Source organism: Plecotus auritus, assembly GCF_963455305.1.
Source record: "Plecotus auritus genome assembly, chromosome: 6".
NCBI classification, from domain to species: Eukaryota; Metazoa; Chordata; class Mammalia; order Chiroptera; family Vespertilionidae; genus Plecotus; species Plecotus auritus.
This window is the reverse complement of record NC_137773.1, coordinates 135,300,960-135,324,079: the sequence shown is the minus strand read 5'-3', so window position 1 is coordinate 135,324,079 and position 23,120 is coordinate 135,300,960. Positions and strand designations below refer to the sequence as shown.

At 53.5% G+C, this 23,120-nt stretch overlaps 1 protein-coding gene across 3 annotated transcripts in view; it reads left to right on the top strand.

The window, feature by feature from the left end:
- The window catches only part of CACNA1D (calcium voltage-gated channel subunit alpha1 D), a 311,586-nt gene extending 288,927 nt beyond the window's left edge, over positions 1 to 22,659 (top strand). For 2 of the 3 annotated variants that reach the window (XM_080675937.1, XM_080675936.1), the window contains 8 exons: positions 10,011 to 10,124; positions 10,815 to 11,182; positions 11,844 to 11,870; positions 13,287 to 13,436; positions 14,865 to 15,028; positions 17,573 to 17,694; positions 19,160 to 19,480; positions 20,205 to 22,659. In XM_080675937.1, coding sequence (XP_080532063.1) covers positions 10,011 to 10,124; positions 10,815 to 11,182; positions 11,844 to 11,870; positions 13,287 to 13,436; positions 14,865 to 15,028; positions 17,573 to 17,694; positions 19,160 to 19,480; positions 20,205 to 20,498 — 1,560 coding nt within the window. In that variant the 3' untranslated portion in view covers positions 20,499 to 22,659. The remainder of the gene's footprint in view (positions 1 to 10,010; positions 10,125 to 10,814; positions 11,183 to 11,843; positions 11,871 to 13,286; positions 13,437 to 14,864; positions 15,029 to 17,572; positions 17,695 to 19,159; positions 19,481 to 20,204) is intronic. The other variant, XM_080675938.1, reaches the window with a different exon arrangement.
- Positions 22,660 to 23,120: the final 461 nt, after the last annotated feature.

The window sequence follows — 23,120 nt, the reverse complement described above, 5'->3', positions numbered from 1 at the left end:
TGTCACTAGGATGAGCACACAGGTCCTCCAGGAAGCATCGGAAGGGGGAACAGCATATTGAGAGGTGGGTTGGGTTGCCTCTCGCTGTGCCAGGGTGCCACACGGCTGACAGATTGCTAGTGGCAGTTGAGTGTGGGCATAGGCATGTGCGTGCTTGTGCTGCGTCGAGTGCCGTCTGTCTGAACAGCCTCAGAACTGGTCCATGTTCTGGGCCCCTCCCCCATGGGACGGTTTTCAAGGACACACAGAGGCACTGTGGTTTCCAGCCCTGTGGGCTCCATCTGGGCTCCCCGTGTTCAGACCAACGGCAGTGTCCCCTTCTTCATGAAGAGGAATGGCTTGGGGAGCTCCTGCGCCCATGTGTGGGCAGGAGCTCAGCACCCAGTGTCCTCTGGCCTCTGTGGTCTGAGTGAGTGTGCAGTTTCCATCTGTCCGTCCATCATCATCACTAAAGCCAGCCTTCTCTCCAGCACCTCTCCAGAGGGAACCGGAGAGAAGCCGCCTCCGGCCTTTTGTGTTCTCACTCATCCCCTCCATGCCATGTTCACTTTAGTTTGACTCAGCATTTGCTCTTCATCCATTGTTGCTGCATCCGAGGGACCTGCACGTTTCCACGAGGAGCAAGTACATAAAGGAACAGAGCTCTGCGGCTGTGAAAAATGTGCCCCCTCCCATCAACTGGTAGCGCCCCATCAGACCTTCCTGGCGAGGGTCCTGGACACAGATTTGTCCAGTATCTTGTGGAAAGGGGGGAAAAAGACCCCAAAGTGGGAAAAGTTTTGCTCATTTCCTTCTTTCAACATTCAAGCATTCCCCTTATGCAAAAGACGCTCTGGTGCAATCTGAGGAGCGACTGTCCCTGGCTCACTGTAATGACAGGAGGACTTTAGGGGGATAGTCTTTTCTTTGTTTTCAACCCGTTGGGCTTGAGGAAGAGACCAGTATCTCCAGCTGGCAAAGAGTCCGGTGCTCAGGTTTTAGAATGGTAAAGTACTGACCCCAAGGCAACAGATGGTGACGTAGGTGGCCAAGTGGAAAGGTGGGTGGTACAAAAGAGGCAATGCCACTTCTCCCCTGATGTGCCTTGATCCGGCTTCTGCAGGACGCTCGGCGCATCAACAGAGAGAAAAGTGGGATGTGCAGCAGACATGTAGTCTGTGGAGTACAGGTTCCTGTTTCTAAGTGACCATCGTCTAAAAAGTAGCAAGCTTTTTGTTATTTTTTTAAAGCATGATTCCACCCAAAGCCGCGAGGCTTTTCTTTTCCTTTCTTTTTTAAACTGCGAGGAGAACAGGTGCTAACAGATGGGATTTCACTGGCTGATTCATTTGTTTCAGATGCTTGAACGGATGCTTTAGAGTTTTCTGCCTGAGCTACAGCACCAAGCTCGTTAGTCGGAAGGCGTTGGTGGCTGAGGCCTTGAAAGGGAAAAGTCTCAAGTGGGCTTATTTCTACTGAAACCGCATTTCAGGAGAAATGCAGGAAAAAGCAAACCCAAGGCCCCGGGGAGACCCCTTCCAAGCAAAGCAGTCCTGCAGAAGGCGGAAGCAGGGCCGCGGCCATCTGCGGAGCCGTGGCCTCCTGTCGCGGACGCTGCTCACGGTGGCTCTTTTTCGTGAAAGGGAACATGCGAGGCTTAACCGGTTTCCCTTCCAGAGACTCAGAGAAAGGGAAAGAGGGAGAGAGCAAAAGAGTGGGTCAGCCGCCCCACAGAGAAATGAAATGAACACAACTTCCTGATGCTGGCCAGTAAAAAAAAAAAAAAAAAAAAAAAAATTCAAATAATAAAAAGATTAAGCAGACCTGCCTGAGGTGGGCAGCTGACTCCGTTCCAAAGTCCTGCATCCCTAGTTTGCCCGGACTCCCAAAGACTGGCAGGCCCCTGGGCGCTGAGCTGGCAGAGTTCCTTTTGTATGGCAGTCAGGCCTGACCTGACCTGACCGTCAGCTGCGCTCTCTGCAGTGACCGGGGCAGGACAGGAAGCTCAGACACACCCATTTAAACTAACACATACACCCGCATGCCCAGACCAACCCAGGCAGCACCTCAGGTTCCATCTTAATGTGTCCACGGGAAGCACCACCACACCCCAACCTCATCCGACATTGTCCGTCTGTAGTCCATGCTCAAAGCCAGTCCGGGGATGCCTCTTTGGAAGCAGTGCGGTCTAGTTTCGAGGACACTGGGAGTCAGGGAACCTGGGCTCTAGTCCCAGCTCCAGCATATTCGGTTGCTGCGTGACCTTGGGCAAGACACTTAACCTCTCTGTGCCTCAGTTTCCCCATCTGTAAAATGGGGATAACAATGTCGACCTACCTCACAGGGCTGTTGTGAGGAATAGCTAAGTGATTGTAAAGCACTTTGAACGTATAATTGCTTATTATTAAGATTACAACAATAATAATATCCTATGCCTGTTTGCTACCAGAACTTTAAGACATTTGTTTTTCTTTTATCTCTTTTTTGTTCTGTGCTGTAGTGATCCGTCAAGAAAGTGAGTTCTCCCCTTCTTAAGATATCTGAAAAGGCATTAACATGTAAACAGAGGTAACTCTACAGACTGGATTTTCACATCTTGTGAACAGGAGATTTTTGTCCCAAAAGTTGCTTCGTGAGGGCCTCCCCTCTGAAATTCTCAGCCAATGCCAAGCCCTGGTTGAGGAGTCTGTACATCCATGCTGAGCCCAAGATGCCCAAAAGAGCCAATATGAGATTTAAAGTCAATGTTCAAAAGTCACGTTAGTGCAGAAACTTGCCGTTTCTGAAGTGAGTAGAGAAAAGGAGCGTCCTCAGCCCCTTTTGCTGCCCTGGTCTCTGCAGACGTAGCGGCAACATGTGCGGGGCGTGGAGGGTGAGGTGGAGAATGTGGGGGAGCCCTGTAGCCGGCTGTGCTCATCCAAGACCAGGCACAGTGGGGGAGCCACTTTGCTGGTGGAAGGGGAAGCCCTGCAGGCCCATCCCAGGCAGGACTGACAGGCTCCCGCCCAGCCTTGAGTCCTGTCCAGGAACATTGTATGTGCTGTGACCTTTGGCCCCAGTGGCTCATGATACCAAGTGGTCTGACCTGCCTGGACTTAAGTGGACTCCCTGGCCTCAGTATGGAAATGAGCTCAGCCCCATTTCTGCTCCCACATGGGCAGACTGTAGAGAGTCTAGGAGCTCGCAGTGGGTTTCACCCATTCTCTCACAGGAGACCAGGTTTGATTTCTTCACAATCACAGTGGTTGGTGATATGGGGATAGGGTTGAAAGCTGGCCAGAAAACTCTGATGGCCGGACCCTTGCGAGAATGCCGAGTCTGTACCTGCTAGTTAATATCTAAGGCCCCCAGCCCCTCCGCAGACCCTTCTGTGATCCAGCAACTACAGGACTAAGCCTGACTTTGTGGGGGCCTCCGGGACCCTGCTGTGGTCTGAAGTCCCATTTCTGCTCGGATTGGGCAGGGCCTACAATGCCCTAGTTATTAAGAATGTGGTGTATCGTCCCTTAAAAGGAAGCTGGTCAGCCTGTGGGCACAGATGAGGAGCTAGCTCACCCCTGACAAATGATCCCTCTTTGTCTCTGACCTACCCTGATGTCAAGTTTATTCCACACTAAAGGCCAGACGGTATGCCCTTGCCCTACTGTCTGTATCGCCCTGTCTCAAAGGGCCCGTGGGACCAGCTGTCTGCTAGACCTGAGTCTCCATAGGCCAAAGCTGCAGCAGAATAGTCCCAAGCAATTCACATGGCAGGTGTTTCCACATGCCTTTCCCCACAGTCCTTCCAAATAGATAAAAACTGCAAAGTGGTGACTTTCGAGAACGTCCCAAAGGAGACAGGCAACTCTTGCCCACTGTGGGCCTGGCTGTGTTTGCTGAGTGATGGCACTGGCTGTGGTGGTAGCCAAGGCCAGTTGGTGAGAGACAGACAGAAATTGTGGGGGGCGCCTCTGGCCCAACCCTGAAGCTTGGTTTACAGTCAGACTGTAGACACCTCTCTCTGTGCTCCTAAAATCCAGGCAGAAGATATAGCTTTAAATGTAGAACAGTTGTAGGAGACCACTCAAGTTTATTATCCTAGACTCTTCATGACTCACTCAGCAAACTTGGTACCCAACACCACAAACCATGGTGCTACACTCTAACTCCTGGCTGGAAGGCATGGCACAGGCCAGTATCCATCACAGGAAACAGAAAAAAGATGGGGCATCGGGCTCTTAAAAAGCTGACACTATGGTGTGACCCCGTTAAAACTACATCCACAGGATTACTGGTTCCTGGATTCTATACTCTTTCAGAAAAGCATCCCTCCTCTGGGAATAATAATTATTCTTTTCAAAAGTCTTTAAGAAGATAAAATTACTGAAAAGGAGTTAAGGCACGTTACATTATGTAATAGCAAAAGGTCTTAATTTTTGTAGCATGTTATTGAATAATACCCACCTAGGACCCTTCATGAGCCAAAATGTGTCACAATTCAGTTATCCATGGGATGGAGCTTGCTGCCACTTACTAATGGTCCCAAGGTTGGGTGAGCACCTGTGTTCTCCTTGGCACCCAGTAGACGTGAGAGAAATGGCTGTTTGGGGTGATAGAAGGGCACATCATTCTAAGGCACAGTGAGAGCAATCTAATACCAAGTGTCAAGGCCAGCTCCGAGCAAGGACACTTCTCCCCAAAGTGGGAAGAGTGGAGAAAGGTCAGTGAAATAATGGCAATGCTAGATGGTGAAGAGTCTGTCACCTGAGGAAAAGGTGGTGTTACCTCTCTGAGGACAGGTTAGCAGCAGTTCTCAAACGCTCTGGTCTCAGGACCCATTTTTGCTCTTAAAAATTAATGAGGGCCCTTGTGTATCAATACTTATGCTTTAGAAATTTAAAGTGAGAAGTTTTAAAAACAGAATATGTAAGCACAAAGATGCCAGGGTGAGGACAGCATCACAGGCCACGCAGCCTTTGAGAACCCCGCTGTGTGCTCTGGAGAGAATGGCAGTGTGCAGGCAGAGGGCATCCTGCTTCATTATACAGACTGCAGGGACCTCGGGGACCCCTGGCATTGTCTTGGGAAAGCCCTAGGGAAATGATCCCAAGTCCCCCTAAAGGAAAAGGGTGCTGGAGACTTTTTATGATCCTCCTGGTTAAACAGCCTCTGTGTATACCACTGTCCCTAACTTGAACCCTCCGCTTCCTCCCAGGCCCCTCCTCAGTCCCAACCCATTCACCTGGACATAGCTGCCTGTACCCCCAGCGTCCAGCTGCGTTCACACAGGGTTGTACGTGATGGCCCGTCTCCCTGCCTGTGCTGATCTGGAGGAATGATGGTTTGAATTAGTGCATGATAGATGCACTAATTTTCACAATCTCAGCTCCTCAGAGCACAACTGAGCCAAGGCTGTGTGCAGAGCCTAAGATCAGTTTTTGTGACACCTTGTGATCGTTTGTCACTTCCGTGTTAACTTAGTGACACAGAGCTCTGCTAAGTTAGTGGAATGAGGTTGACCTTGGTTGAGGGGCACCCACAGTCATGTAGGGAAATGGTCATGAATGAGCATTCGATTGAGACTTGACCCCAGCCCTCTGCCATGGACCCAATGACTTTGTCTTGGTGGTGGAAGGTGGGGCCAGCAGGGTGTCATGGGAGCTTCACTGAGCCTTTGCTATTTGGGGCAGGTCAGTTAACCAGATAGGAACAAACTGGCCCACCCTCCCTCCCAGGATGTAGCCGGATAAAGGATGTGAACCCCATGGATAGCTTACAGGGTGACGTCACAGCTGGCTTTTCAGTGAGGGTTGGACTCACCGTGGATGACTCATGGAGCATCATGCTTATGATTCTAATCCTTTTTATAACTCGAGGCCTGTTCATAATGGACACACCATCACATTTTCCCTGGAGGAAAGCGATGACAGAAGAAGGGGTGTGCATGCGGAGGAGGCAGGGGACAGCCTGTAGATGAACAGGTGTATCTGTAAGAAGTTAATCGCCAGTTCCTTCTTTGAAGGGAGCTCGTCTAAAATCGTCTGGCTGGTTGGGTAGGGGCTGAGTCCTGCTGAAGGGTTAACTAGAACCGGCTGAGCAGGGCCAGCCGCCAGGTGAAACTGCCTGTGATGGAGAGCAGGCCCGCCGGGCTCAGGCTTTGGGCTGGAGTCGGAAAGCCTGGCATGCACTCCTGAAGATGAATGGCCTGGCCCTGGGCCGACTGGAGACTGGCATCTCTTTCCTCCACTGCTACAGTGTAGGTTCAGAGGGGGTTGGGCGTGCCTGCTGTAGTCCTGAGAGCTGGCAGGTGACTGTGTCTGATGGCGCTAGCTTAGGGAGACAGGCAGAGAAAGTGTTACGTGCACCCCCGGTAGGAAAAACGTGACCCTGAAAATGGGCGAGAGGAAGGAAGGTAAACGAATGTTCAGTTTTGATGTTAAAATATCCTAATTTTATGCTATTGCTTCAGAAATATTTAGAGAGATTTTATAGTTTGGGTTTTTTATTTTGTGACTTGATCATTTAGTAGAGTAAATATCTATAACATCCCAATTAAATGGTGTCTAAATTTAAAGCAGCAGTCTACAGGCAAAGCGCCATTTCTTTTTTAAAAATATATTTATGATAACATCTAGCATTTAAAAATCAACCAGAAACTAGGCTTGATTCTGTTTAATATTTTATATGATTGGACATCTTAAGTCAATAATGTTTCTATTTTATAGCAATTCTGTGTTTATTCAAAACCATAATTCTACTGTGATGTTAATGGAATGACTTTATATGGCTTTAATTGTGTTGGTTTAAGTGCTATGACCACATTTCAAATTAAAATAATATTTTTGCTGAAAGAGATAGACACAGATATGAAATATGAAAGAATACACAATTTTACTGGTTGTAAAGTGTTTATTTCAAGAAAAAAATGTTCTTTTTTTTTTAGAGCTGTAAAAAAATATTTTTTCAAGGATTTAAGATAGTTTTCTGAACTTGGGGGGATTGGAATTTGTGCCTATGGAATTTTTGGAGCAGCCTAAGCTAACTTTTAGCTCGATATGTGTGCTAGAAAAATTTCATTATCCTGTTTTGTGATATGTAATAAATTCAGGGTGCTGTGCTTAAGCTTTGTTTTAGTTCAAGTTTGGTAACATCTATTTCCCTCATTCCCAACCCTGGCAGACACCCTGCCCATCCTTCCCTGGGTCCCACTTGAAAGAGTCAAGTCAGTCCCTGACTCTTAGAAGGTGTGTTTCTTGCTGCGTGGACCACGCCAAACGTAACCGTGACTTCTACTAGTAAGCCTCTGCTTTCCTGTCTGGGAAGAGGGATGCTTTCTCTCCTCCTCTGATGTCTCTTTAATAAATATGTTGTCATTACTTGTCTTTGGGAACGGCCTCTTGGGCCACCTCTCGATTTCCTCCATGATTTATGTTGCAAACAAACGCTCTGTCCTGTGTCTGTTCACTGCACTCACCTACTCTGGTGTATCATTGATGACGTGCTGGAGACAGTTTTTGTTTTTATTATGCAATTGTGTTACATGTGTATTTCAGTGAAATGTCAACCCGTCAACAGAGGATGATGTTAAAAATTATCCAAATAAATAGTTTTCTATTCCTTTTCATCAGACCTAGTGCAATCAGTTGGCTGACAGTGAACAGGGTTATTTGTTGTTATTTAAACTCTGTGTTCCTGGCCCACGCTGCCTTGTAACAGGGGTTAATATACATCATTTAACTGGGGGTGTTGACATGGTGCATTGTCACCTCTGTTTATTTTGTGGGGGCAGCAGCAGGTGTCTCAAGCCTGGTGTCTTCTTGTCCGGGAGCCTCAGATATGCAACAGCCCTTTCTCCCAGTGATCCAGAATCAGCCTTGAACCCTGGCTTAGCTTCTCTTCCCTTGGTAACTGTGCCCTAGAAAATGCTTACTGAATGAACCACAGGCTGTAATACTACTGGGCACCACCTTCCTGCACATGCCTGCAGCCCTGCTGCATTAGGGCTTGCACCCTTGACATAGACTTGCCTTCTTGATGTTTCCATGAGAATGGCAAGTGGGTCCCCCTCCAAGCCTGATGACTCCCTGGGCTCAGACGTGCTGGACTTGGGGATCCCGAGAGAGGGGAAGTGTGTGTGTATACCTGTGCATGCATGTGTGTGAGTACATATGTGAATAAGTGTGAGTGTGTGCATGTATGTGTGTGAGTACGTGTGTCTACGTGTGTGGGCATGTGTACATGTGTACCTGTGCGTGTATGCACATGTGTGTGCATGTGCATCTTGTGCCTGTGATCAGAGGGACAGGAAAGGAAGTGGCGACCTTATTGACACACCACGAACTGTTCTGGGTTTGGCTCTGGGACGTGTGCTGCTTTCCCCTGCGAGACCATGGCATTCCTAGCTAGGAACCTGAAAGCTTTGGCTCTGGATGGCTCTCTCACCCCCACAGTTCATGAAATGGAAAGACCCGCTGATCCTCTCTTCAAAGCCTTGTTCAAAGCAGACCCAGGCTCATCTAGGCGGGTGCTACTATGGAGGAGGCCATTCTCAAAAAGAGCCTGTTGGGAAGTTTTCGTGCAACTTTATCTTCTAAATTAACGTCAGCACCATTGGTGTCTGCAAATACCAGTCTGAGCATTCCCACACTAGTGGGCCCAGCTGGACCTGCCCATGTCCCCTCTCCCAGCCCCTCCCCCACCTGGCCACTGCTGGGCCATCTCAAGTATGGTCACCAGGCTTCGTCTGTGTCCTGTGCCCACTGCTGCTGGGGGTTGTGGAGGAAGGACAGGGAAGAGGTCTCCCCGACAACCCACACTTGGTCCATCCTTGTCTGCAGACCGCCCTGGCGTGGGCGTGTGAGCTGCAGGTGGAGCCCAGCACAGCCAGCCTTGCATGGCTGCTTGGTTTGCAGGCTGGCTGGCAGCAAATGAGGGTGCCGCCCCGATACACATGGGCAGCCTTAGACCTGGGCCAGGGAGGAAGTGCCTCTGTCAAATGTAAGTCTTTTTGTGGAAAAGGGTAAATTTGCTATCATGTGCCTGTTAGTCTTTGAGTCAGCATGCTACTTTTCTTCAAACTTACGGTCAAAACAGCATCATCTCCTCAGAGCCAGTGACTGTACCTTCCCCGTATCTGGTCCATAAGCATCCCAAATGTTTCGCTACGGAAGTTGGGAACAACAGAAAGGCTTCTCGCAGGCCCTGTCCCAATGCAGCCCGGGACCCAGGACGAGGAAGGCCAGTGTGAGGCCTTGGGGAAGGCAGAGTGTCTGTGAGGGGCCTGGGCATCAGCGGTGGGGCCGGCACGGCCTCCGAGGCTGGTGAGCCCGTGTCCGTGTGTTGTGGTCTTCAAGAGGACGCCCGACTGTTGGCGAGGTCTCAGCGCGAGCACAGGCTGCAGCCAGGGTCCTACGCTGGCCCCGGAGGCGGCACTGCACAGCGGCCCAGGTCTGTGTGCATGCCAGTCCATTCTGTCACGTCCTGAGTGTGCTGGTGGTTGCCGTGTGTTGTGTCCCTCCCTCGCTCCCATGCTTTTTAGCAGAACCAGTGGCCCTGACGGCTGCTGGGCTGCTTGCCCTCTGGCACTTGCACCTAGGCTTCCTCATCCTGGACACCGCTGGCCAGCCCTTGCCGCCCTCCCTGCCCAGCAGCCAGGCTGGGCGCCCTGCCCTGCCTGGGGCCTGGAAGATGGCGCTCTGCAGGACATCCTTCCGCAGACTGTCGCTTAGACATGAGCATGGGCTCTTGGCCATGCCAGACATAGTACTAGTGACCAGGCGCTGTCCCCTGCAAAGGGGAAGGGGGCATTTGAAAAGGAGTTTGCTAAGTTGGGCCTTGAGCATCCCAGGCTCGGACCATCTCGAACCCCTGACCACACCCTACAACCCTGAGGCTGCAGGGACTCCCGTTACCTTCAGACAGCGGTCAGTTTCCTGGGCTGTCCTGTGGAGACGCTTCCCTCCCACAGCTGAGTCGGCAGGAGCAGCGCCAGGACCCAGGCCGGGCCAGGGCTCCCGCACTGTCTGATCTGTTTGCCGTTCTCCTTGATCTAGGCGGGGTTAAGGACACTGCACGACATCGGGCCAGAGATCCGGCGGGCTATATCGTGTGATCTGCAAGATGATGAGCCCGAGGAAACGAAAGGAGAAGAAGAAGATGTAGTCAAAGTAATTATTCCGCGCACAGCTACGCACCGGCCGCCTGGGAATAGTGGGGCAGGGCTCCAGTTGGGGCAGTTAATGAGCCACAACAGTGCCCAGAGAATGCAAGCCAGCCCCGGAGCATAGAGGGCTTTGAGACCATGCCCTCCCCCCAGCAGCCCTCCTCACTCACCAGCATCTCCTCTAGGGCCAGGCCTGCCCCTCCAAGCTCTCTCCTCTGCCCTGCGCTGGCAGCTCCGAGGAGCTTGGCCACAGCCACTGGCTGGAATGGATGAGCATCTGGGTACTTCCGGCAGCTGCCTGCCCACACAGCCCCCTTCTTCTCCGGGCAGTTCTTTTAGCTGCCAGGGCCCCTCAGCCTCCCAGTCCCCCAACCCCGCATGCCTACCACCCAACCTCACTCGCTGGGGCTGCCAGCCAGCCCTGCTGGGTGTAAGTCACCTCAACTTGGAGCAACTGGAAGCGCACGCGCGAGTGACAGCCGAGAGCTTGCTCCTCGGCTCAGGAATCAGTAACCTTCCTCATTTCAGGGGGACCAGCCCCCACGCAGACACATTGAGGCCCTCAGGTCATTCTCCAGGGATCCTCCGGAGCTTACCTAGAATTTGTTTTTCATGTAGAAAAAATTACCTAACGTAGCTAGCCTGCATCAAATGCTTGTTAAATTACCTGGTGTTGTCTCCCATTATTTTGCAGAGAAATGGTGCCCTGCTTGGAAACCATGTCAATCATGTTAATAGTGATAGGAGGGATTCCCTTCAGCAGACCAATACCACCCACCGTCCCCTGCATGTCCAAAGGCCTTCAGTTCCACCTGCAAGTGATACTGAGAAACCGCTGTTTCCTCCAGCAGGAAATTCGGTGTGTCATAACCATCATAACCATAATTCCATAGGAAAGCAAGTTCCCAGCTCAACAAATGCCAATCTCAATAATGCCAATATGTCCAAAGCTACCCCCGGAAAGCAGCCCAGCATTGGGAGCCTTGAGCACGTGTCTGAAAACGGGCATGATTCCTCCCACAAGCATGACCATGAGCCTCAAAGAAGGTCCAGTCGGAAAAGGTAACCTTTACAATGTGTTGGCACTCGGTGGTGCTGTGTCTGCCCCCCACTCCCATGCGCTGGCATAGGCAGGAGATTCCCAGCGGACATTGGCAGTGGAACCTGTGAGTGCCACGCGGTCACGGCCTCTCTGGGGCCTAGCTGCAGAATGGCCCTGAAGGACAGCGGGCCCCGGCCATCCTGTGTCCTGCTGAGAGATACTCTCCTTAAAATGGCAGCAGGCGCAAACTCCACTCTCCCCAGTTCTGCCAGCAGACTTGGGGTTGGGCTGGCAGACCCCTCCTGGGAAGGGCTAGACGGCAGGTGGGTGAGACTCTGAGCAGCTTACCGTTCATTGTGGTGACTCAGCTCTGCGGCTGTGGCGAGGAAGCAGCCACGACAGCGTGATAAACTTACTTTATTTTGGACACTGAAATGTGAACATCGTATAGTCACAGGTGAAGAAATATTTTTCTTCCTTTGATGGTTTTCAGTCGTTTAGAAATGTAAAAACCATCCCCAGGGCATGGCCGTACGGAAGCCAGCGGCAGCCGTGTTTGTCCTGGACCCAGTTTGCCAGCCCCGCTCTCGGTAGTAGCCTGGTAACTGCACTTTAAATTCTGCTGGAAATATGTAACGTTTATCTTCTCCCTCCCTCCCTTGCTATGCGTTGCCTGGATAGAGCCCGCTATTATGAAACTTACATTAGGTATGTGCCCTGCCTGTGTTGATGTGTGAAATACTGTGTGTTATAAGTGTGACCAGTTGGCCTCTCTGAATGCAGAGTTGAGACGTTCCTGCAATATTATAGCTCAGGGCTGTGCACTCGAGTCGGGTGGGGCGGGGGGAGGAGTGGCTTCTTTCTGCCACATCCCAGGGGTGGGGAACGTCCAGCCTGAGGGCCTGTGAAATGATTTGGTCTGGCCCTGCCAAGGCATTAGGGGTGAGTTTATTAAATATTTGACCAAATAGAGCAGGCTAATTTTTAAGTTGATAGTTCTGTATGGCCCACGGATGATGTTATAAATATCCTCATGGCCCTCGGCAGAAAAAGGGTTCCCGCCTTGGGACCATTACCACCCAAGGACTGGCATTCACGTGCCAGGTGCCCACAGACCAGACCCTGAAGACCTCGGGACGGCACAGGGAGAGCCGCTGTGCACTGGTGCCCAGGCCTGTGACGCTGGGCAATGGCTGCTGCTTTCTGGGGTCAAGCCTCCTGTGGGGTGTTGGTGAAAGCATGGCCCGGCCTCCTAGAGACCAGGGGCCAGGTTTGCTCCTTTGCCTCCCATGCAGCCCTCAACACGTGCAGTGTCACCTGCTCCGTGTCCGCTGAGAGGGTGAGAGTGGGTGGGATGGTGGTTTTGCTGGCGATGGGAGGAGAGGTCTGCTGGTTTAACAAGTGAGATCTTGGACCTGAGGCCAGGGAGAAGGTATAGCACTCAGCACTCGGAGGGAGCGCATCCTCTCCCTGGAGGGAGCAGTGTCACGGCGTGGCTGGTTTTCCTGAGGACCCAGGCCAGCATGGCCAGGCTTCAGGGAAGCATGACAGTGGTCTCAGGGCAGTGGGCAGGCTTGGAAAACTTGGCAGACATCATGCATGAGAGTCTCCCCTGGGACACTGTATCCAGAACTCCCGTCACCTGTGTGGGTCAGATGCAGCAGCAAGTGGGTGGCCAGGGAGTCTCTGTCCCAGGCTCTGAAGTCACACAGGGCCCAGGTAGGAAGGCACGGGGATCAGATAGATGGCCTGGGAGCCCAGTCTTGTCCCTGGGACTGCTGGTCTCTAGGTCCATTTTCATGCTCTGTTCCCCAAATTAGATCTACTCCTTTGGCCCCAAGGCCCCTAGGCATTGTGGTCTGGCACCAGCGTTATGCAAGGTACTGAGAAACTTCTGGTGTGTGTACACACACACACACACACACACACACACACACACTCACACACACACACACACACGCTGCGCTGTTGCCAGTGGCCTTAACAGCCCAGCCCTGGTTGAGGCAGGTGTGCCCAGGGAGAAGCCAGATGTGCGTGGGCAGGATGCTGGCTGCATGTGGAGGCACAGCTGCAGGACGTGGCTGCCACCTGCCCAGGTGCTGAAGTCCTCTCTCCCAAATGCAGGTCCGACTCAGGAGATGAGCAGTTCCCCACTATTTGCCGGGAAGACCCAGAGATCCAGGGCTACTTCAGGGACCCCCGCTGCTTCGGGGAGCCCGAGTACTTCAGCGGTGAGGAGGACTATGAGGAAGACAGCTCACCCACCTCCAGCAGGTGAGGGCTCGGGCTCGGGCTGACATCAGAAGGCCTGGCTGCTGCCTGTCCTTGGTGCTCTGCCTGTTCCTGAAGCCATGGGCCACCTGCAGCTGCACTGGGACCCCAGGCTCCAGGCCAGAGGAAAAGCCTGAGAAGGGGAAACAGCCAGAGGGAGGCCGAGTGGAGACTGTCCTCCCGGGCTGTGACCATTTCCCCCAGGACCTGTGGGGCCTCTCAGCGAGGGTCCAGACGTGAGAGCTGGGCCTGGGTGTGCAGGGTTAGTTTTCATCCGTTCCTTGTCTGCTGAGAGGCTTGTTATTTCGTGAGCGCCGCGCACACTGAGCTAGGGCTCTGTCTGCCGAGCAGCTCTGCCAGCCCATCCAGCCCATCGCTTGGGGCCAGGGTGGGAGGGTGGGTCATAATGAACAGCACCTGTTTCCCCACTCTCATCAAGGGGTCGCTCAGCAGAGCTGCCTCTCCGGGCTTCTGTCCTAAAGGAAGAATGTCTAAGGTTAAAAGGGACACTTGCTTTAGGACACATCGTGGGCAGCACAGGGGACAAGGACACCTGCTATCCTCTTCTTTGTACATTGCATCTCACCAGGACTAGGTGGCCCACTGAGTGGACGTGGTACTGCCTGAGGTCCCTTCTGGTGTCGGAGCTGTTACTGTTAGCCTTGTAACCCAGGCAGCATGGCCGGGCCCTCGCGCCCCTTGTCCTCCCCTCCCCCAGTCCCTCCCACCAGCCCTACTTCCAGAACCACTGATCCTGATCAAGTGGGCCCCGACCTCCCTCCTCATTGCCCTTGCACCCCACGCCCACCACTTGGCCACCCTTTCCCACTTGGCTGGCCTAGTCCCACCCTCTCTTCAAGGACCTGCTCCAGGGCTCTGCTTCTCATTCCCCAAATGACATTGTGGTGCTCAAACCCATCACCCTCCTGGGCCCCTCTCCTTCTGCGCTGGCCTTTTCCGTCTGCATGAGCGTCATGCATATGGCATCAGCTCAGCTCCTGAGGGGAGGGACCGTGCTTCATGCATCTTCGTGTCCTGGTTCCCTGCCCAGCACCTGGCTGAGGGCAGGCACTCAGAGGGCTTCTCGAGGAGGAGGTGATCCTGGGTGTGCTTCCTGAGCAGGTGATCTGATTGCCTAGCTTGCAGGAAAGCTGCATTCCACCTCTGCCCCGGGCCTGAGGCTGCCCGGCCTGGGGGAAACCAGCAGCACCCCATTTATCACAGGCCTGCGTCCTGAGCCTTCCTGGACCAGCCCTTGTCCTCCATCTAGAATCTTCGGTGAAGCTGAGGGCTGCCTTGTTCTCAGCTGGTCCTGCTGTGCCTGTGGAGTGGGGAGAGGACTGTAGAGGGCTGGGGGTGTCTGAGCTAATGGGAAACTGTTAACTGGGAGCTCACATGCTCCTTCCTCTCCTTTGGCCTTTTGACCACCAGGCAAAACTACAGCTACTACAGCCGACACCCAGGCAGCAGCTTGGATTTCGAGCGGCCCCGAGGCTACCACCACCCCCAAGGCTTCTTGGAAGACGACGACTCGCCCATTTGCTATGATTCCCACAGATCTCCAAGGAGACGCTTACTACCTCCCACCCCAACATGTGAGGCCAGATTTTTTGTTTGGGGTGAAGCCTCCCAGAGACCACGTGCCTCTCCCCCGGCCCTGGGAGGTGGGGGAAGGTGGTGATGGATGAGAGCTGCCATGCCGGGGACCTTTAGTCCTCAAGGCCAGACCCTGGTGGGAGATCCTATCGGCTCTCCTTTCTCATCCGTATCCCGTGTGTTGGAGCTCAAACCGCGTCCGCGCTGCTCTGACTCCGGGAGCGGAGGAGACAGCATGCGGCCTGGCGTGGCACAGCGTGGAAGACCTTTAAGGGGCTGTTTAGCACGTTTTCCTTGCCTTTGAGCTGGGGATCCACCCTCAGTGGGCAAGATGTGCACCACTGCTGTTCTCAGACCCACTCTGGGGGTCGGGTCACGACCCTCAGGGTGGAGGGATGGAGCTAGACTTACCGCAGGTCTGTTTTGCCAAGGCCCATGCCTCTGGGCGCAGGGTCTCTGGGGTTCCTGGTGTCTGCCTCCTCAGGCCACACCAGGGTGTCTCCTTTCTCCCCTTCCCACCCTCCTCCCTCTCACCTTTGCCTCTGGGCTGCCAGTGCCCTCTGCCCCTGGGGCAGGTTTTGGGCTTGGTGGTGAGCTCTAGGGTTGGCTCCCATCCTGGGGCCGGGAATCCCCTCTCGCTGAGCAGGGGCAGGGGCTGGCTGCGGCCCCACCGGTTTTCCTGTGCAGGGGGCATGACTGGCGCTGCCTGGAGATCTGGGTCACTCCCGGGGAGGAGCTCAGGCGGCAGCAGCCCTGCCAGCTCCCGGCTGGGCAGTTTGATTTTGGACATGAGGGCATTTGGACGATGGTTAAAGATCCACTTCCGGTGTTTCTAAGGCGTGAAGCATATCTTTGGACAGGACTTGAATCAGTAACCAAAAAATAGCCAAGACACATCGGCTCCCAATCTGCCGACGGCACACACAATACCGACCGTGGCTGGGTGGCGCCAGGCCCTCTCTCTCCAGCTGCCACACCCCTGCTGGGCGTGCAATCAGACCCATTTCCATGGTTAATATTTAATTTCGCACCCTGAACACACAGAGCACTTCTGGCCTCCATAAATACTGGATGACGCACATGCAGTGAGGCTGGGTGGAGGCCCGTACCTGTGAGTCCACAGCCTTCCTGGGACCTCCCTTTGGCGGCTTCGTTAATGCCCGCCATGCCCAGATGCCGCCCCTCAGAAGTGAGGAACCGAGTGGACAGGAACCGCTGCCCTCTTTACTTGCAAATAACGAAAATGTATTTTATTTGCTTTACTGCCTGCAGGTTCAGAGCTTGGGCGGGGAGAGCATGGAGCTCCCCAGCCGATGTTCTCAGCCTCCAGAGGGTGACTTCCTCCAGCAGAGATGGGTGTGACCAGATGCGATGAAGGGGGGGTGTGTGGACTCTTTTTTCAAACCTGAAAGGCACTATCAGGGAGAGAGGGCATGGTTTTCCTTTCCTGGCCCTGAGGTCCACACACCCCGCCCCCCCATCTGATCCTAGGACAGGCTACCAAGGAGGCCCTTCCTCCTTAGAACACCGTGAAATCCTGTCCCCGTGGGGCGTGGAGGGCGGGCTGTCCGATGAGGAGGCCCCAGCATGTCCCTCAGTGTACGTGGGGCCTGCGAGACCAGGAGTGCTATCTGCCTTGTCCCTCTGGGCTTCGTGCACTTTGGGGGCAGGGCCTCACAGAACCGCTGGTGTCTGCAGTTTCCAGTACAGGAATTAGGAAGGTGGCATTTTGAGCAGGCCCTGTGAGCTTAGGGAGCAGAGGTCACAAAAGGAGCTGTTGAGGAGCCCTGGCCACCCACTGTCTCGCAAGTGACCAGGCGGGCTCCTGAAACACCTCCCCTTCCTGGCGGTTTCCCAGGGGGAGGCCTGTGGCCTGTGCTGGGGGACCCCGGACCAGATGGCTCTCCGGTGCCCGGCACCCCGTGAAGCTACAAGCTCTGGACCTCTTGTCATCGCTCACCCTGTGCATCAGCCTCTATGCAAAGCGCCTGTTAACAGGACAGGCACGCTCTTTAGAGTTAGAGGTGCCCTTTTGTCTTGTCCTCAGTGCTGGAGAAGCTGGCTCTTCCCCCACAAGACTTTTCTCATTGCCCGGCTGAGCTGATAGGTAGCGAGTCCCTCCCTTTAAGGCAGAGGTGTGAACCCAGGAGCACCCGGCGGTACCTCGGGCCCAGAGACGCTTAGGAAGCCTGGAGGTGAGAGTGAGCGGGGCTGTCAGCAAGCGCTGTGGTTCTAGAGCCAGGCTGTGCTCTTGTCTGAGAGGCCGGGTCCCCACCACATGTAGGGCAGGGGCTGTGGCAGAACAGCTGCCCTCGGCTGCCGGCAGCCCTGGCCAGGGAACAGGCGTGGCGCTTGCACTTAAAACCCCTCAGTGGGCTTCTTCCTCATCCTCCCTCCAGAAGCCTGAGGCCTCAGTACTGACCGCTGGACGTATCGCTTGCTGCCTCTGGGGCTCCCTGCTGGCCTCGGTGGGCCACCAGGGCTCCTGGGCTCAGTCCTGCCGGAGCGCTGGTTCCACAGCTGCTCCTGTGCTTTCTCCTCAGCGCATCGGAGATCCTCCTTCAACTTCGAGTGCCTGCGCCGGCAGAGCAGCCAGGAGGAGGTCCCGCCGTCCCCCACCTTCCCCCACCGCACGGCCTTGCCTCTGCACCTGATGCAGCAACAGGTGAGCCGGCCCCCTGGCCTTGCCCCGATGGCTCCATCGGCACCCTGTGTGGGACCCCCCCCCTCAGAACACCCCGTTCCTCTTGGCTGCCAGCCCCAGGGGGAGGGAGAGAACCTTCACATACACTGGGTTCCATTGTGTAACAACCCTGCAAATAGACACTATCATCAACCCCATCATATGGGTGAGAAAACATAACTGGGAGTAGGTGAGCGCCCGAGCCCACACAGGAGGTGAGTGACCACGCTGGCATTTGAATCCAAGGCTGCCACCTGCCAAGCTGGGCTCGGTCTAGGCACAGTCTTCTCCCCACGTCTCCCTCAGCGTTGAAGACAGGGCCTGGGCACAGCACACGACACGGGGAGTGGCGGCCACTAGACCACCCTGAACAGCCAGCAGGGCCCTTTATTTGCTCTGAGAGGTTCTTCCTTCATTTACGGAGTCCTCTGTGGGCAGGGCTCTGTGCTCACAGGGTGAGCCCCCAGCCTGCCTGCAAGGGGAGTGTGGCCCAGGGAGAAGGACCCCTCCACGGTGAGAGCTTGACAGGAGGGAGCGGGGGTCAGAGCCGCTCACCAGGGCTTTGCCTCAGGACATGGACCTCTTCTTTCTGAAAGAGCACATCAGAGATGCTGTCCACTGTGAGTTGGGAGGGGCCGTGCAGGTGAGGGCCTACCTCGTACGGCGCGCCCGCTCTGTGACTGTAAAGAGCCGGCGCTCGGGCAGGTTTCCCATCCTGAGCGTCTGGAGCACGTGAGCAGTAGCGGCCATTTCAGATTGTCTATTTGCGTCTCTCTGCCAGCTCCATACTCTTTTGTCTTCAGTGTTTATGTTCATTTTGATCTGTGTCCTGGGACGAAGGACAAGCCTGGGAAGGCCCAGGCCATCGAATGCCACGATGCCTTCCCTCCCTGCACCCCCGGCAGGCCCAGGTGCTGTCTGCATGGTTCCCTGGTGGGCATGGCTTTGGTATTGCCAAGGGCCTGTGCTGCCCACGAGACTGGGCCCAGAGTCCCCTGAGCAGAATGGGGGTGTCCTATGCACATCCGTGGTGCCACAGAGGTGGAGAAGCAAGGCCTGTGCCCGGGGCTTCAGAACAGGCAGGGGCCGGCCACGGGCACGTTGGCTAGAGCAGAGAACAGCTGGCGTCCCTGCGCGCTCGCCCTGAATGTACTTCCACATTTACACCAGAGTGCGCTGGCTGCCGTGTTCACACACCCAGCTTGTATGTCTTCTTGATGCTTCATCGTTCCGATTTCAGTTTTACTTGGGAACAGTCATAGGAAATGGATTTGGGGGAAAGACAGTATAGCCTGTTAGAAAGCTGAATTCCCACTGCCGATCACTTAATTTACTCAGCGAGCTTTCACAGTCCTGTCCGAGGCTGCCCTGCAGACAGTGCCTCGCGGTGAGAGGTCCGAGCCCAGGCTGCTGAGGACCTCCATCTCCCCGCTCCCTGTCTCCTCAGGTCATGGCAGTCGCAGGCCTAGATTCAAGCAGAGCCCAGAAGTACTCGCCGAGCCATTCGACCCGGTCGTGGGTCACCCCTCCAGCGACCCCTCCGTATCGGGACTGGGCGCCGTGCTACACCCCCCTGATCCAGGTGGAGCCCTCAGAGGCCCTGGACCAGGTCAACGGCAGCCTGCCCTCCCTGCACCGCAGCTCCTGGTACACGGACGAGCCTGGAATCTCCTACCGGACTTTCACACCAGCCAGCCTGACTGTCCCCAGCAGCTTCCACAGCAAAAACAGCGACAAGCAGAGGAGCGCGGACAGCTTGGTGGAGGCAGTGAGTGTAGCTCACCTGCTGCTGGGGAGGGCTGGACTGGGACAGGCACAGCAGGGGTGGCGTCCTGAGAACCACACAGCAGGAGCGGGCAGTGGCGGGAGGGCCGAGGGCGGGAGGGTCTGGAGCCAGGCTACCTCGCTTCTGATCTGGACTCCACCCACTTCTTAGCAGCATGGATGGTGCCGACAGCATGAGTATAGACCAGGGGTGGGCAAACTTTTTGACTCGAGGGCCACAATGGGTTCTTAAACTGGACCGGAGGGCCGGAACAAAAGCATGGATGGAGTGTTCGTGTGAACTAATATAAATTCAAAGTAAAGGAGCGGAGGGGAGAGCAAGAGAACCCTCCGCTCTTTCAGCTCCACGGGCCGGATAGAACAGCCGAACGGGCGGGATCCGGCCCGCGGGCCGTAGTTTGCCCACGGCTGGTATAGACCCACTAGTCGCTGCCTCGTCTCAAACAGCTGTTCCTGCGACTGTTACCGTTTACACTGAGAGTCTTGTCTTCCCCAGTGGGTTTCGTTCTTGTTGGGCTATGTATAGTTTGTGAGCTTCGTGGTATTTCAAAGCCAAAGCCATTTCCACTGACATGTAGTTACCATGCACGAGATCTGGCAAACGCGGCTGGCCGTGTGGTGCAGTTAGTGCTTGAGGTGGGTTTTCTGTCCTTGTCCCCCACAAAGCTTTTCAGCACATTCATGCCGTCGATCCTCTTCCTGTGCAGGTCCTGATATCCGAAGGCTTAGGACGGTATGCAAGGGACCCAAAATTTGTGTCTGCGACAAAACACGAAATTGCTGATGCCTGTGACCTAACCATCGACGAGATGGAGAGTGCAGCCAGCCACCTGCTTAATGGGACCGTGCACCCCCGGGCTAACGGGGACGTGAGCCCCGACTCGAGCCGGCAGGACTACGAGCTCCAGGACTTCGGGCCAGGTTACAGCGACGAAGAGCCAGACCTGGGGAGGGAGGAGGAGGACCTAGCGGATGAAATGATATGCATCACCACCCTGTAGCCTCAGGGAGGGGCGGACTGGCTCTGCCCTCAGGTGGGGTGCCTGAGGGCCAGGGAAAAAGTGCCTCATAGTTAGGAAAGTTTAGGCACTAGTGTGAAGTCCGTGTTCAATTAGACTTTTGTGTAGGGGATGTCATGCCTCAAGGAAGCCATAAACCTGTAGGGAACAGCTGTGCTCAGAGCTGAGCCCCAGCTGCGGGGGACAGCAGGTCCCGTCCCGCCCACTCACAGCGGACGGGAGCCGGGCAAGCCTGCCCTCTTGCTCACAGCCCACGCGGGGCACTTGCCCATGCCCACCGCCCACAGGCACGGTGGGGAAGGTTCAAGGTGATGACGATCACCGTACCTGTGTCATTACCTCAGCCATCGGTCTAGCATATCAGACATTCACTGGGCCCAGCATATCCCTCCCAGACACCCTGCTTCCTGGTTCCTGTTCTGAAATACAGTCAGTCAGGGCTACCCACCAGCCGTCCTCCGCAGAGGGAAGCAGGACCTCACAGGCAAGGTTTTCGGTCCCGTGACACCAGTTTGCACGGGAGCGTGCCACGCAGATGGTCGGTTTCTGACTGTCAGGCAAGGGCAGCCGTAAACTGGAATCCTAATGCACTCGCAGCCAGGTCAACTTAGATACGCTAGTTTGTTTAAAACTTAGACTTACTGTACATGACTTGTAATATATGATAATTTGTATTTGTAAAGAGATGGTCTATATTTTGTAATTATTGTATCGTATTTGAACTGCAGCAATATCCATGGGTCCTAATAATTGTAGTGCCCCCACTAAAATCTAGAAATCATTGGAATTTTTACTCAGACTAAACGGAAGTAGGAGAAATTGAGCCAATTCTCATTTATTCAGTGAACAATCTTTTGGGGGGTGAAATTTTAAGTTCAAAAGAACTTGACACTATATAGATTTTTCTAAAGTATTTTGAGTCCCTATAAGATATACCCGATGACTCTTTGCGGTCTTCTCCCTGGGCAAGAGTGCTGTGATTTGAGAGAGTACCTTTTGCTCCACCACGGGTGGTTTTACTTTAACCCCCTTCCCCGTAAGTTCAGGACAGGACTGACCCCATGGCATTCCTCGTGGTGGGTTTTCTCACCTGCCCCCACAGGACATTCTTGCAAGTGAATGAAGTCCCTCTGCTCCTGTCCCCTGGGAAAGGTGAGGCTGCTTGAATTAGGAAGTAAGGAATGCTGGGGGCGGGGAGTGGAGGGAGCAAAGTGACATGATCCTTAGAGGGTCAGAGGGTTGGGGTCTGGACAAATAGTATTGTTGCCTTTTTACAAAATATTGCTGTACTGTGTGTTCTCTCCGAGGGCTTTTATATGCAACTGAATGAGGGCTGACGTTTTCACTAGAATGCACTCCCACTGCGATTGTACTTCCTGAGAAAACCCACTTTGGGATCGTTAGACCCATCAAGGCTTCCTTTTCTGTTCACAGAATAATGCTGACTTTGTCAAGTTACCTTGGCAGGGATTCTCTGCAGTCAAAAAAAAAAAAAAACAGGTAGCAATTTTTGGGTTCAAAGTTTTTAAATTTTAAATAGACAACCTGTTAATGTTGATTTTTTCTTTTTTGTAAATAACAATACTTTGTTATGAGACCTTACAAACCTCTTCTTAAGACATTCTTACTCCAGATCCAGGCAAAAACTCTTCAAGGTTTGTAAATTATTTCTTGGCGTAAATTCTTTTTTATTAAATGTAAAATGTTCTTCAGAAGAAAATTGTGTAATAATTTTATTGTATTTGGGAGCTCTCCTTGCAAAGAGCTGGCGTTTGCCAGTGAGAGCTTGGGAGGGGCGGGCACTCTGTGAGGGCAGTTCTGTAATTGTGTACATTTTTTTCTTCTTCTCGTCACTCCGTCAATGCCTATGGTAACTTGATACCAGCTGCAGAGAGCACTGTTTCTCCTAAAGGGCTAAACCACTGTTACCATCTCCTCGGACTCTGTTTCTCTCTTAGGTATTGGTCTTATTGTGTGGCTTACCATCACCAGTCCAACATTGCCTACCAGGACTGACTTTTCTGGGACAGGTAACGATGTTTTCCAGTCAGTACTTAAAAATGGGCATTTTTATGGGCTGCACCACTCCTAATTTCTGTCTGCTTTAAGCCTGGTTCAACCTCTCACTTAACATTAAATTTTTCTTTGTAAGAAAAATTTGAAGTTGTAGAGCATGGTTTTTTTCTTTGTTTTAGGAAAGTTTTATGATTGTCTTTTCTTTTGGTTCCTTCTTCCATCCCCTAAAAAATGTCACTTTGTTGTGTCCCCGAGAAGTCTTTAGTTTCTTTAATCTGTGTTTTTCATGGTATCACAACTTGGAAATGGCAGCTCTGATGTAACTATCAACAAGCAAGAGCCTCATTAACAACTGTCTCTGTGGTTTCCATCCAGACTTGGCCCGGTGGTGCTTCCCAGGTCGATTCCAAGACGTTTCGGCATTAGCCCTAGGCCCGGAAGGGTGGGTGGTGAAGGCTGGGAAGCACCTCAGTGCACAGTGTGGGCTTGACCTGCTGGACAAGCCCAATTTATTGCTGACCCTCCGCAGGTGAAAGAAACCAGGGCCACTTGTTTCATGTTGTTGCTTTAATAGGCTACACCAGTGGT